The sequence below is a fragment of the Somniosus microcephalus genome, chromosome 14, assembly GCF_052327205.1.
Source record: "Somniosus microcephalus isolate GS21.2 chromosome 14, FLI_Smic_1.0, whole genome shotgun sequence".
Classification (NCBI taxonomy): Eukaryota; Metazoa; Chordata; class Chondrichthyes; order Squaliformes; family Somniosidae; genus Somniosus; species Somniosus microcephalus.
Genome location: NC_141000.1, coordinates 17548394 through 17563002, shown reverse-complemented (window position 1 = coordinate 17563002; position 14609 = coordinate 17548394). Strand labels below are relative to the sequence as shown.

At 45.6% G+C, this 14609-nt stretch overlaps 1 protein-coding gene across 3 annotated transcripts in view; it reads right to left on the bottom strand.

Moving 5' to 3' along the window:
* map3k15 (mitogen-activated protein kinase kinase kinase 15) overlaps positions 1-14609 on the bottom strand; it is a 272382-nt gene that overhangs the window by 90309 nt on the left and 167464 nt on the right. For all 3 annotated transcript variants that reach the window (XM_086006303.1, XM_086006302.1, XM_086006304.1), the window contains 2 exons: positions 14430-14479; positions 1544-1639 (listed from right to left, as the gene is read on the bottom strand). In XM_086006303.1, the coding sequence (XP_085862429.1) occupies positions 1544-1639; positions 14430-14479 (146 nt within the window). The remainder of the gene's footprint in view (positions 1-1543; positions 1640-14429; positions 14480-14609) is intronic.

Sequence of the window (14609 nt, the reverse complement as noted above, 5' to 3'; positions counted from 1 at the left end):
AAAGTGGATAACTTCACATTTCTCCACATTATATTCCATCTGCCACGTCCTTGCGCAATTCCTTAATCTGTCAAAATCCCTTTGCAACCTTTTTGCATCCTCCTCACAGCTTACTTTCCCACCTAACTTTGTATCATCAGCAAACTTGGATACATTATATTCGATCGCCTCATTGAAGTCATTGATATAGATTGTAAATAGCTGAGGCCCAAGCAATGATCCTTGTGGTACCCCACTAAGTTACAGGTTAGGTCAATTGAAAATTTCAAGACTGAGGTTGATAGATTTTTGTTAAGCAAGGGTATTAAAGGTCATAGAACCAAGGCAGGTAGATGAATTAAGATGCAGATCAACCATGATCTAACTGAATGGCGGAAAAGGCTCGAGGGGCTGAATGGCCTAACACTGTTCCTATGTTTCTGGGGAGGGTGGGAGGGTGGAGGCGGACCATGCCAGGAAAGGAGTCTGGGCCCCTGAAGAAAAATGAATTATTAACGGCTCCCTTTGTAAGTGGAACAAAGAGGCCAAGCAATCATTTCCCTGTGCGGGGAAGGTGGGGGTGAGGTGGGTGAGGGGAAGTGTCCCCAGGCAAAACTTGTGCCCTGTGTGGATGGGCCTTTCACGACGTGGGTGCCTGCCAGGCCCATGCTAATTAGGTGCCCTCCCCATACCCCATGTTTCCTGGCGTGGTCAACACTGGAGGCACCAGCTGACGCAGTCCCAACATCACTGTCAGCATTACGTCCCCAAGCAATTTCAGAAAAATGGAGTCGAAACCGCCATGCGTTTCGCCCCTATTGTGGCCTGAGCTGTGTACGCTCCGACCAGTTTTTCCAGTTCTACGGCAGCTTAACCAACGATCTTTAAAGGAGTTCGCTGAAGAAATGGCAAGGAAAGTTTTTCTCATTCCCCTCCTGTGTAGCTGGGAGAAGAAGAATGCCTTGCCTCTGCAAGGTGTCTTCTTACAGCAGCACAGCTTAAATTGGGAACTCGCCATGGTGGGGCGAGGAGAGCTAGAAACTGTATCCCAACTCACTTTGGGGAGACATTTAATGACTGTTGTAACTTAAAGGGTCAGTATCAATTGGTAAGCTGCCTTGCAAAGTTAGTAATGATGTTGCGATCAATATATAGACATCTCCTCAGATGCAATGCAAATAGAAACTAACTCCATAATGCAGAAATTGCATATATTACACCTAATAAAGAGCAAATTTTCCCTGGCAGTTATTCATGCAGAATGGGAGTAATTTTGACTTTGGTGATAGTGTAAAACGGGCGCTATCAGATCAGCTGCCTGTTACACATCTCTCCCGATTTATATTTCCATACAAAAATGGGGAGGGATGTATAACGGCCGTTTTACACTATCGGCCAAAGTCTAAATTACCCGCCATCTCTCTTGCATCACTCCTCACTGAGGCAGTGATAGGGCTTTAATAATCAATCACACGACTATGACAAGGTGGAAAGGTTCGAGCATAAACAGGACTCTTGCTCACAAATTAGCTGGGCAGTGATGGGTTACCTGTTGACACCTCACCTGCTGCACTGAGCCTCTGTGGAGAAGTAGATCTGAAAATCATCAGCGTTGTCATGGACGTACAAGAAACAGCAGCGCTCGTCACATTTAGATATGCTGGAATGAACACGGAGAGAATGTCAATAGGATTCATGTTATGTATCACTAAAGCCAGTGACATTCAAACTAAGCTCCATGAGGGAGAGCTGTGATTCAAATGCACCATCTGACATTGTACCATCCTACATTTAAAACAGTGATTACACTTCAAAAGTACTTAATTACCTGTAAGGCGCTGTGGGACATCCTGAGGTCATGAAAAGTGCTATATAAATACAAGTCTTTCTTTCTTACTAAGGAACAAGTTTGAGAGTCTGGTAGCCACGAGAGACACACCATTAAGCTGACGATGGGTACGTGTTTGAAGGACTCGCCACAGTTCATGTAGGTCATGGGTTGGTGTTTAACACCAGGTGGACATCAGACAGTGGTCTGCCGATATTCTCAGCATGAAGCCCAAGGCATTTTGAGGGCCCAGGCTCAATAACATTTGATCGGCAAGCTGCAAGCACGAGACCAGCGCTCACAGGCAGCTCATCGATGGGCCTGGGTGGGAAATTCAATGGCTCCGCCAGAAGTAAAGCCTTAAAGGAGGAAAGGTAATTGCTGAGTGGGAGGTGGGGTGGCCGCACATTTGGCTCAGCAATAGGTTGGAAGATTTTTTGTGGAGCCAGGAGGAGCATTCATGCTGCTGGCCCCAAAAATACTTCAAACAAACACTTGCACTTGCCTTTTTCTGAGTGTCCTGCAGTGGATCCTTTAAGGACCACCGTTTAGGTCACTCTATGCTCGGCACCAATGGGCAGGCCATGAGTGGAGCATGCTATGCCCATTGCTACCTCAATATTGCATTGGGCCCTATGTGCGTCATAGAACCCCCATTAGCATATCGAAGGTAGGTTCCAGCTTGAAACAGGTAGACACCCAGGCCACCCAAGTAAAGGCCCTAATAAAAATAGCGGCAGCCATGCCAGGAGTGGGAACAGGGCGGTAACTGGTGCACTGCCACGTTCAGCCCACCAACACCCTGTTCCCGTCTGAAGGAGGCCGTGAAAATCGCCCCCAATGTTTTTCCATGGTTTAGACTCAGTGTTCTGGACCGATGGACTATTTTATGTGCAGATAGCACCCTCTGGTGGTGGTTATGTGTTAGCAGTGTGTTTGTATGAAGCAGAGGTCATTTGACCTTTGTTCCTTTCTTCCTGTGTGAGGTCATTTGACCTTTGTTCCTTTCTTTCTGTGAGAGGTCACTTGACCTTCGTACCTTTCTTCCTGTGTAACCCAGGAAGTAGAATCCCAGGAAGTAGAATTCCAGGAAGAACCTGGCAGTAATGGAGGATTCCATGAGGGTTTCACAATCCAATGTAATCTGATTTCATATGTTAGGCCAAGCGCAATATCTGTGAGTATCTTTGTTTGTTAGCATAATAGCAACGTTGTCAGAGTAGTATTTTGACAATAATATGTTTATAAAAGGTTAATATTTGATAGTTACAGAAGTTAGTCCAAATGTTAGTTAGTTATACAATTAGTCTATTCTACTGTTGTAAATATGTTTATATCTTATGTAATATCGAATGTATAGTACTCAGTTTATGTACAAAACATACTTTATCTTTGTTTACAGTTTCACAAAAATTGTTCAAGTAAAGGCTTCAAACAGCAAACGGCTTCACGAAGAATTATTTTGAATAAGTGTTTAACTTGCTGGATAAGTAGATAGGAGCACGTCTAGCGTGGCCAGTACACTCAGGGAAGAGTCCTCAGTATCCTACGACAAGAGCCTCTAGGTGGGCAGTAATACCCTTCCCTCACAATTACCATCAGACACAATCCAAAGGCTCAGTTACCAGACTCTAATGAAACACCTGAATCAGATGATCGTGGATTTGCTGAATGAAGTTTTGAAACCTGTCACCGGAAATATTGCACTTTTGTATCTTCATCATTGGCATGGTGCTCATTCCATGCCTGCTTTCTTCATCGTCATGGAGATAGTCATGCAAAATTTGCAATAAATCACAGGATCATCAAATGCAGCTGTCGATTTCATGAATGCTGAATGATTAATTACTGTCCTATAATTTTATTTAACCCTCCTACAGATAAAGAACTGTAGAAATAAAAATCTCATTACTAGGGCATCAAGTCATGGATCGTACATCTCTTTGCTTCGTGGCCTTTGGTAAGTTTTAAGACAGGTGTCCATGGGAGTGTGCTGCGGATCCCCCACATGAAAAAAGTAGAAAATCATTGCCCTAAACTGTGCAGCACGAACATCACCCATTGGGGGTAATTCTGACTTTCTGCGATAGTGTAAAATGGGTGATAGCGAGTCGGCAGTCCCGATTAACATCTCTCCCCATTTTTAGTTCCATTGACTGCAATCAGGAGAGATATAAAACAGTTTGCAATCTCCTCAATATCACTACAGACAGTTGGGTCCTGTGAATAAAGTGATTACATCACCATCTACAACGTGCATTTATACAGCACCTTTAAAAGGTCTCAAGCGCCTTCACAGAGGCACAAGGAAACAAATGGACATGGAGTCGAGAAGGAGCTCTGAGGAGGGGCGCCCCAAAGCTTGGTCAAAGAGGTGGGTGTTAACGAAGGTCTTAAAGGAGGAGAAGGAGGTGGAGAGGTTTATGGAGGGAATCCAGAACGCGGAGCCTAGGCAGCTACCAGTAGTGTGGCAAAGTGGGGTGGGGGGGGGTGAATGCTCAAGAAGCCAGAGGAATTGAGAGTTGGGGGGGGGGCAAAAGGGACTGTAGCATTGGATTGTGGGACCTTGTTGTGCGCAAATTGCTGTCACTGACACTTATTCTCACTCGATTGCACTTTACTAATTCTCAGTCAGGCCTGGTTACCCTGGTTACAGGTACCAACAACAACAACAACAACTGTATTTATATAGCGCCTTTAACAAAGTAAAACGTCCCAAGGCACTTCACAGGAGTATTATAAGACAAAAACATTGTGGCGTATGTAACTGTTCCACCTTTAAGAGAACTATTTTAAGAGATGCACTACTTTATCTTGGCTGCTGTATACTGTAATACCGGTGGTGACCACACCGGTATATAAGTGCTGTGTAATGATTTATTGGGCAGTTCAGCCTGACCTTCAACTAGTAAAGACCTGTTGAATTTATTCTTGTGGTCTGTGTGCAGTGATTCTTATTAACAATAACTAGACACACACAGACTTAACAGTGGCGACGATGACGATCTTACCCTGCGGCAGAGATATATCCAAGGCAGTTTAACGGGCGTCGAGAAGAGGCATCCGCCCTCATCATCCTGCTGAGAAAAGACTCGGGTCTGAAGAGCAAGGAAGAATCCTGACACGAAGCCTTCCATCAGCAACAGGCAGTGATCATCCCTTCTATCACGGTGGTGGGTAAGCTGATCAGCGACGAGCAGCAAGTCGGCCACGTTGGCTGTGAAGTAGGGGAGGGAAAAATGGAGGATATAAGGGCGGAGAACTCGACCACGGCCGGGGAAAAGAGCCGGACAGAAGTCGGGGCCAGAGGTGCTGAGACTGGGGCAGCGTAAGGCACGGGAGCTGCGGTGAATGCAAACGCAGCCGGTGTAAAAGACCGGGCTGCAAGCGGGCTGGGAGACGCAACAGCGTCGAGAGAGAGCTCGACCACGACCGGGGAAAAAGGCCGGGCAGCTACCAAGGCCGCGAGGCACGGGAGAAAAAAAAAAAAATTTTAAACCGCGGAGAACTCAGCCGCAGCCGGGGGAAAGGACCGGACTGCAAGAGGGGCTGGGAGGCACGATTTGAGAACCGCTGGGGAGGGCGAACGCAGCAATACGGCAATCGCCATTACAGCCAGCGGGGGAGAAAGGCAAACGCGGGAAGCCGCCATTTTCGTAGGCGGGGGAAGAAGACAAGCGCGGGAAACCGCCACTTTGAAAAAAAAAAGAAAAGAAAAATTTCTTTTTGTTTCTCAAGAAGATTGCGAGGATGCCTAAGCGTGGTAACATCAACGATTTCGATGCCGATGTTGAAGATTGGGCCACGTGTGTAGAACGCATAGAGATTTATTGTACGGCAAATAAAATATCAGATGAAGATAAAGCACTAACCTTACTAAACTCAATGGATGCGAAGACATACGGGCTATTGAAGCATCTTCTATCACCAGCTAAACGGGCGGATCAGGCTTTCGCTAATATTGTTGCTGTCCTGAGAAATCATTTGAACCCCACACCGCTGATGTTAGCGGAACGATTTAAATTTTATGCGAGAACGCAACTGAAAGAGGAAAGCAACGCGGAGTATTTAATTGAACTGCGTAAGCTAGCGAAATACTGTCAGTTTGGGGAAAGACTGACAGAGGCACTGAGAGACAAATTCGTGTGTGGATTGTCGAAAGAAGGAACACAAAAGCGGCTGCTTGAAGAGAATGATCTTACACTTGATAAGGCTGTCACTATTGCAGCATCGCACGAAGCCGCAGCGAGAGGCACTGCGGAAATGCAGCTGAAGGCAGCGGTACTCAGCGTAGATCAAATGGCTTTGGGTACAGCGAAATGTTATCGTTGTGGAAAGACAACACACGATCAGAACCAATGCTGGTTTAAAAATCAGGAATGTAGAAAATGTGGCAAGCTTGGTCACATAGCTAAAGTATGCCGGTCAGGAAAGAAGACCAGCAACAAAAAGTCACCGCAGGAAAAGTGCAGAAAGGTACATAAGGTGGCTGAGAAGAGTTCGGATGAACAGAATTCGGATTCAGACTCCAACAGCAAGGAACTGGGTAGTCTGAGAATTCACAATGTGAGTAAGGAAGCTGACCTACAAACTATCTGGGTCACACTTCAGATAGCAGGAGTCCAAGTGAAGATGGAATTGGACACCGGATCGGCGTTGACGGTCATGAATAAGCAAGATTACAAAAGGTTATTCACACATATTCCCCTACGGGATACGGAGATAGTATTGCAGACATACACGGGGCAAAGAGTATACCCCATCGGAAAGATAAAAGTCAAGGTGGTACACAAGGGCAAAGAACACCAAGGAATGGACATATATGTACTGCCTGAGGGAGGTCCACCACTTCTGGGACGGGAGTGGATCAGGAAAATAAATATGGACTGGCACTCCCTAAAAGCAATAACGGTAGATTCCGGAAAAAAAGATGTCAAACCTGAACGATTGTCCAGAATATTGGATGAGGCTAAAGAGGTGTTCCAACAGGGACTGGGGTCACTGAGAGGAATTACGGCAAAAATCAAGATTGCAGAACGTGCAAACCCAAAATTTTTCAAAGCCAGACCGGTACCTTATGCGATACAACCTGCTGTGGAAGCTGAGCTGGAAGGGCTAGAACGTTCAGGAGTACTGTCTAAGGTGGACTGGAGTGAGTGGGCCATGCCCATTGTTCCCGTCATGAAGCGTTCATCGAGTAACAAGCCAGGGGAACCGGGGAAGGTCCGCATCTGTGGAGACTTCAAGATCACGGTTAATCCGGTGCTTCACACGGTGCAATATCCACTTCCGCGGATTGAGGATATCTTTGCTTCATTGTCTGGCGGGAAACACTTCACCAAGATAGACCTGGCGCAAGCGTACTTACAGATGGAAGTTGAGGAAGAGTCGCGCCAGTATCTCACAATCAACACGCACAGAGGCTTGTATCGATATAATAGACTGGTTTTTGGAGTGGCTTCGGCTCCAACAATTTGGCAGAGGGCCATGGAGCAGGTATTACAGGGAATTCCAAGCACTCAATGTTAATTGGACGATATCCTGATTACAGGAGATGACGATGAGGAACACCTTGCAAATCTGAAACTGGTGCTCACCAGATTGAAGGAATATGGACTTCGAGTTAATCGCCAGAAATGTGAGTTCTTTCAGAAACGGATCTCGTACTGTGGTCATGTCATTGACCAGGAGGGGCTGCACAAGTCACCTGACAAGATCGAAGCTGTTGTGAAGGCTCCCGCTCCGGAAAATGTATCCCAGTTGAGGTCGTTCCTAGGGTTGATTAACTATTACCATAAGTTTCTGCCAAATCTATCCATGGTGCTGCACCCGCTGAACGCTCTTTTGCAGAAAGAAGTACCATGGAAGTGGAGCGAGGACTGCAAGAAGGCCTTTCACAAAAGCAAGGCATTGATCACCTCAGAGGAAGTGTTGGCTCACTTCAACCCAACGCTACCTATTCGTTTAGCTTGTGATGCTTCTCCTTATGGTATTGGAGCAGTACTCTCACACAAGTTGCCAAATGGCTTGGAAAGGCCAGTCGCATTTGCATCCAGATCATTGACCTCCGCTGAGCGCAACTATGCTCAGATAGATAGGGAGGCTCTCAGCCTTGTGTGGGGAGTAAAGAAGTTTAATCATTACCTGCAGGGCCAGAAGTTTACACTGCTGACAGACCACCAGCCGTTGGTATCCATTTTTAACCCTAAGAAGAGTGTTTCGGCGATGACAGCACAGAGGCTCCAGAGATGGTCCCTTTTCCTAGGGGCACATCAATATCAGATAGAATTCAAAGGTACAAAGCAGCATGGTAATGCTGATGGGCTGTCGCGCCTGCCACTACCTACTGAGGAGGAGGCACCGACGGTTGACCCGGTGGAGTTATTTCACTCGACCATCATCGAATGTTTACCTGTCACCAATGCAAATATTGAAAGGGAGACTAGGAATGACCCGACACTGTCCCGGGTCTACGAATTGACAGTAAAGGGATGGCCAGCCCATGGTGATCCACTGTTACCGGCATTCTCAGCAAGACGAGAACAGCTGTCCATCTGTCAGGGAACATTGATGTATGGAACAAGGGTGATTATCCCTCCTAAGTTAAGAGAGAGAGTTCTAAAAGAACTACATGAAGGTCATCTGGGGGAGTCAAGATGAAAAGCCTTGCTAGGGCTTATGTGTGGTGGCCGGGTATCGACCAACAGATAGAGGATCTGACGAAAAGCTGCTCAGGGTGCCAAAAAGTCCAAAATGCACCTCCAATTGCACCGCTGCATCCATGGGAATGGCCTTCAACCCCATGGCAACGTGTACATATTGACTTTGCTGGTCCATTCATGGACTCCATGTTTTTAATTGCGGTGGACGCACATTCTAAATGGCCAGAAGTGATTAAAATGACTACCACTACCTCGGAGAAGACGATCGCGGTGCTAAGAACGATATTTGCAAGAAATGGATTGCCAGAGCAAATATGTTCAGACAACGGACCACAGTTCGTGTCAGAGGAATTCCAGAAATTCCTGAAGAAGAATGGGGTGAAACATTATACCTCTGCCCCATATCATCCAGCTACGAATGGGCTGGCCGAGAGGTTTGTACAGACGCTCAAAAAGGCAATAAAGGCCATGAGCGAAGATCAGATTCCACTGCAACACAAGGTGGACAATTTCCTACTGGCATATCGAAACGCCACCCATGCAACAACAAACCAAAGTCCTGCCATGATGTTCTATAACTGGTAGCACTCTCGCCTCTGAGTCAGAAGGTGGTCGGTTCAAGTCCCACTACAGAGACTTGAGCACAAAATCTAGATGGAACTTTAGTGCAGTACCGAGAGAGTGCTGCACTGTCAGAGGTGCCTTCTTTTGGGTGAGACATTAAACCGAGGCCCTGTTTGTCCTCTCAGGGGGTGTAAAAGATCCCACAGCGCTATTTGAAGAAGAGTAGGGGAGTTCTCCCCAGTGTCCTGACCAATATTTATTAACTAATATCACTAAAACAGATTATCTCATTGTTGTTTGTGGGACCTTACTGTGTGCAAATTGGCTGTCACATTTCCTACATTACAACAGTGACTACGTTTCAAACAGTACCTCACCAGCTGTAAATCGCGTTTGACAACCTGAGGTTGTGAAAGGCGCTATATAAATGCAAGTTCTTTCTTTCTTTTACCTGGACCTGGCTCCTGCTGCCTGCTTTCACTGGTGGGCCAGAGACCATGCGGGCCAACTGTTAAAATGGCGTGCATGTCCCAATGACCTCATCAAGATGTGACACTGCTATTTCAATTAGGACCCCACTCCTCTAGGGCGGATGGCCTCCCTGTGCCTGAATTCAGGCAAGTAAAACTGTTGGGAGACAGGAACGGGCCAAGAGCGCGGCACAATCCTCCGCCATCTTAACCCGCCCACCTACACCGTTCCCACTGGGCGGGGAGTTAAAATCAGCCCTCTACACTTTTGACTCAGTCTACTGGATATGTAACCCCAAACCATCCCAATTAGATCACTTTCACATACTTGCAGCCAGACTAAGTTGCTACAAGAACACTATGTGAGTGCAGAGAGACATGCCAATGTGATGCTGAATCAGTAAACTAACGTGGAATTGTACATTGGGGGGAATGTTCCAAGCCCTGGGGTGGCGGGTTTGGAGGCGGGACTGCCGGGAAAATGTCAGAAACTGGGAGCGGGTACCGAACCCGCTCCCAACCCGCCTTCGTGCCATCTTCCCGAGAGGTGGGTCCCCGACTCGTGCAGGGACCCGTCTCCTCGAGGCGGGAAGGGGATTACAGCCACTAAGAGGCTTATCCTCATTTTACCAACGCAGGTGCAGGCTTCCCGACGTCGGGAAACCCCGCCAGGGTCAGCGAGGCGACCAGTGGGTCTGCGGGGGTCAGAGGGGTCGAAAAGTGCGCTGTGGAGGTGAGTGATGGGTGCAAGTGTGGAGAGGTAAGTATGGGAGGTGAGTGAAAAGTGTTAGAAAAAGTTTCCTTACCTTTGCTTCTTCCTGCAGGCTTCAACCTTTGGGGATCCGGCGGCTCCTCATCTCCACGGCAGAGATGACAGAATGGTTGCTGCATTCTCCAATGCAACAGCCATCTGATTTCTGCTCAGGAAAGAGGTTTGGTGAGTCTTGAGTACAAGGACTCACCAAACAACAGAGAATGTCAGTGTTTGACAGGCCTGCTAAGCCTGCTGGGCGGGCTTAAGAAGGTCAATCAAGGGAAAATAGCGTGGGTTGGCCGGACGTCGTTGGGGGCAGGACTGAAACCCGACAACCAGCAGTCCCGCCCCCAATGCGCCCCCATTGATAAAACTCCCCCCATTGTCTGTGAACACTGGAGGGGGAGGACCTCTTGGAGGGAAACACCATTAAAAAAGCTCAAAAATTAAAAGGGACATCAATTTTGTTTAGAAGTACATTTTTCATCCAGGTGAACCCTGTATTGATTTCTTTGTGGGTTCAATAACAACTCATTTATGAAAGAGAATGTTGTTTAATCTAAAGTCTGTTCAACTCTTTTTAACAGCCTTTACAGGACACGCCATGCTGTGATGCATCTAGAATGAAACTGAAACCAAACTCCTCTGGACTGCTTGTCTCTCACATGACCTCTGCTGGTCAGGCACAAGTAATCAATACATGCAAATATGCTGCCAGGCAAATACAATCACTATTTGCTGATATCATTACATCTCCCTTTCTTAAAACAAAAGTATTTTACTTTTAACTAACAACATGTTTTCTTTGTATTAATCTGCATTTTAACTGTAACTTTAATGAACTTACATTATCATTATCATAATCAAGGTTTTTTAACCTTGCTTTGTGTGTTCACATGAAATATGTAAATACAGTAGAACTTGAAGAAAGAATAAGATAACATTACTTCCTTCTATAACAATAGTCCTTAAATTTGCTCAATGAGTCTCTCAGGAGGCTTCACATGTCTTGAGGATTTTCTGATTGATTGTCCTTGAATCTGAGTTGTTGCCTCAGATGATGTGTTCTCAGCTGTGTGATCAGGTTGTTCAACAGGGTCAGTCTCTTGACCTGCTGTGGCTGGTCCCATGAGAAGATCTTGACGATTTCTTCTCAGAACAGCACCCTCATCTGTCTGAATGGTGTATGATCTTGGTTGAACTTCACTCAGGACAGTTCCCTTCTGAGTCCATGTGTTTGTTTTGTCTTTGAACCTTACTTGGTCACCAGTGTGGAGTTCAGGTAGGTTTTGTGTTCCTCTGTCATAGTAGTACTTTTGCTTTTCTTTCTGTTGCTCTTTGAACTTCCTCACTTTCTCCCCCTCTTTTGTTTTCAGGAGGTTCTCCGGGATGGGTAGGTTTGACCTTAGCCGACGTCCCATCAGGAGTTGGGCTGGTGACATACCACACTCGAGCGGCGTTGTGCGGTATACAAGCATGCTTTGGTAGAAGTCAGTTCCACTGTCTTTTGCCTTGTACTTCAGTCTTTTCACTGTGTTCGTGGGCTCTCCTGGGTCAACAGCTCTGGACAACGTGTCTGCTGTATACATCAGCTTACCCGGTGTTTACGCAACATTCAGTTCATCATAGATTGTCTCTCTTTCGCTTTCCACAACGAGGACTCTCTTTACCAGGTTCAGTCTCTCACAGGCTTTTAAACCTAGTATGGCTTGCACTTCCTTTGGCACCACGATTAATGCTAGCGTGTGCTCTCTGTCCTTGTGTGTTACTTTGACAATGCATTTTCCCTTCACTGGTATATCAGTACCTGAGTATCCGGTCACTTTCACTTGTATTCCATGTAACTTTGGTCTGGGTCTAATTCTCTTAAAATCGGTCTCTGATATCACATTAACTTGTGCTCCAGTATCCAATTTAAATGGAATGTGTATGTCGTTCACTTTTAGTGTCAACATCCAGTCTCTTTCTTCTTTTTTGTTTTCAGACACCACATCTACATAGAATTCCTCTATCTCGCTTTCATCTACTGTATGGACCTTGCTTTGTTGCGCTTGGTTCTTACAGCAACGGGCATAATGGTTGTTTTTGTTGCATCTATTGCATGTTTTACCATATGCTGGACACTTTCTTGGTGGATGCTGTGTACCGCATCGACTACATGACTTCCGATTGTCCCTTTCATTTTCGTTTGCTGGCCACATCTCTTTTTTCACATTGGCGCTCTCTTTGTTAAACGGTTTGTATCCGTTCTTTCTCACTGCATCCACGTTGCAGCTACTGTCACTGAACAGCTCCTTTGCCTGCAACTTCACAGTCTCTGTAGCCCTACACAGTGCTATGGCTTTTCCCAGGTCTAGATCTTGCTCTCTTAGCAGTCTTTCCCTTAGACCATTATCTGGAATACCACACACCAGTCTGTCTTTTATCAGCGAGTCTGTGAGTCCCCCAAATTCACACGATTTGCTTCAGTTTCTCAGTTCAGTCACATACTGATCAATAGTCTCGCCGATTTTCTGTACACATGTGAAAAATTTGTGCCTCTCAAAGGTCACGTTGCGTTTAGGTATGCAGTAGGCCTCAAACTGTTCCATTATTTTATCTAGCTTCATTTTGTCTCCATCAACGGCAAATATGAAATTATTATATACCTCCAGCGCTGCATCACCCACAACATGTAAGAACACGGACGATTTCTGTTTATCACTTTTCTCGTCAGCTCCGGTTGCCGCTAAATACAACTCTAAACGTTGTTTGAACCTTCTCCAATTTTCAGCCACATTACCTGACAACTGAAGCGTCGCCGGTGGGAGTAAACCTTCCATTTTTCACTTCGTTAGCTATTCTCTAATGGTAAGCAACGATGTTCTCTTCTGGCTTGCTAATTTGTGGAGAGCTGATTTAACTTCAGATTTTTTCTCTTCTGTTCTCTTTCAGCCACTTCTGACACCATGTATTGATTTCTTTGTGGGTTCAATAACAACTCATTTATGAAAGAGAATGTTGTTTAATCTAAAGTCTGTTCAACTCTTTTTAACAGCCTTTACAGAACACACCATGCTGTGATGCATCTAGAATGAAACTGAAACCAAACTCCTCTGGACTGCTTGTCTCTCACATGACCTCTGCTGGTCAGGCACAAGTAATCAATACATGCAAATATGCTGCCAGGCAAATACAATCACTATTTGCTGAAATCATTACAAACCCCCAAATCTTGTTTAACCAATGAAGCAGAAACAACGCCTACTCTCTGCTCACCAAGGTGTAGCGTTACTGGGTGAAATTCTCCACAGTGCAGCAGCATATGACTCAGAAAATATAGATTTAGAGGTGTGTTTGTGAGGAAGCAGTTAAATTTTAATGACTTTTACACTGAGTTAAATTCCCCTTAAAATCTATCATCAAAAATGCTTACGGACAACCTGAGTAAACCTCCTTGGCACAAACATTGCATCGGGCTCAACCAAGCACTCGATCATAATGGCAGTTCAACCACAATGCCCGTGTGCCAATTTAAGCAAGTGGCCTGAGATTTTCTGCTCGGGTTATGCCTGCTGCCAGATGTAACTCAAGTGGAGTTGGACAGGAAGTGCTTTGGAAGCCGAGTCGCTGTCTCTCTGCTTGCAGCCGTCACTTCTGGGATTTCCCACTAGATGTAACGGGGGTGTAACTTCCATCCGTATATGGGTGGGCGGGCTGAAATCTGATGTAAATGGTGAACATATGTCAATCGACATATGTTCATCATTTTCATCCCAGCAGTGCTGGACACAAAGAATGCCTGCTTGTCCCAGGCATACTGCATTGCTAATGGGTGGTGGCACTTAAATGTTAAGTTGGCCCAAAAGGCCTATGCAATCCATTACAGATGTCATTCCTTCCTTGGAATCACTCCTCAGTAACCATTATTCTCTACAAGTATACTTGCATTATTTTGCATCCTGCTCTATTATATGCCTTGCTATTGTATTCTATCATTTGTCCCTTTTAGCCAGAGGAGTCGTCAGGACACAATGCATCTTCCTTTAGTACATACATGACCTCTTTTAAATGCACACGCACCTGTATGCGCATGTGTGCATACACACACATGCACACACTATCACCTTTAAAAGCAAGGTTACACCCCTGATTTTTGCTTAATAATTACAGGTATTATTTCACACACCCACCTTATTCCTTTGATAGATGAGGATGCAAAGTTCCATTCATGAATCCCCTTCTATTAGAAAGATAACAGTAAGTACATTAGTTACACAGAACAATGAAGCAATGACAATAAATGTGCTATTCATGCCAATGTCCCACTCTTTTAACATTGCAAAATAAAAAGTGCCAGTAACGGCCAAGAG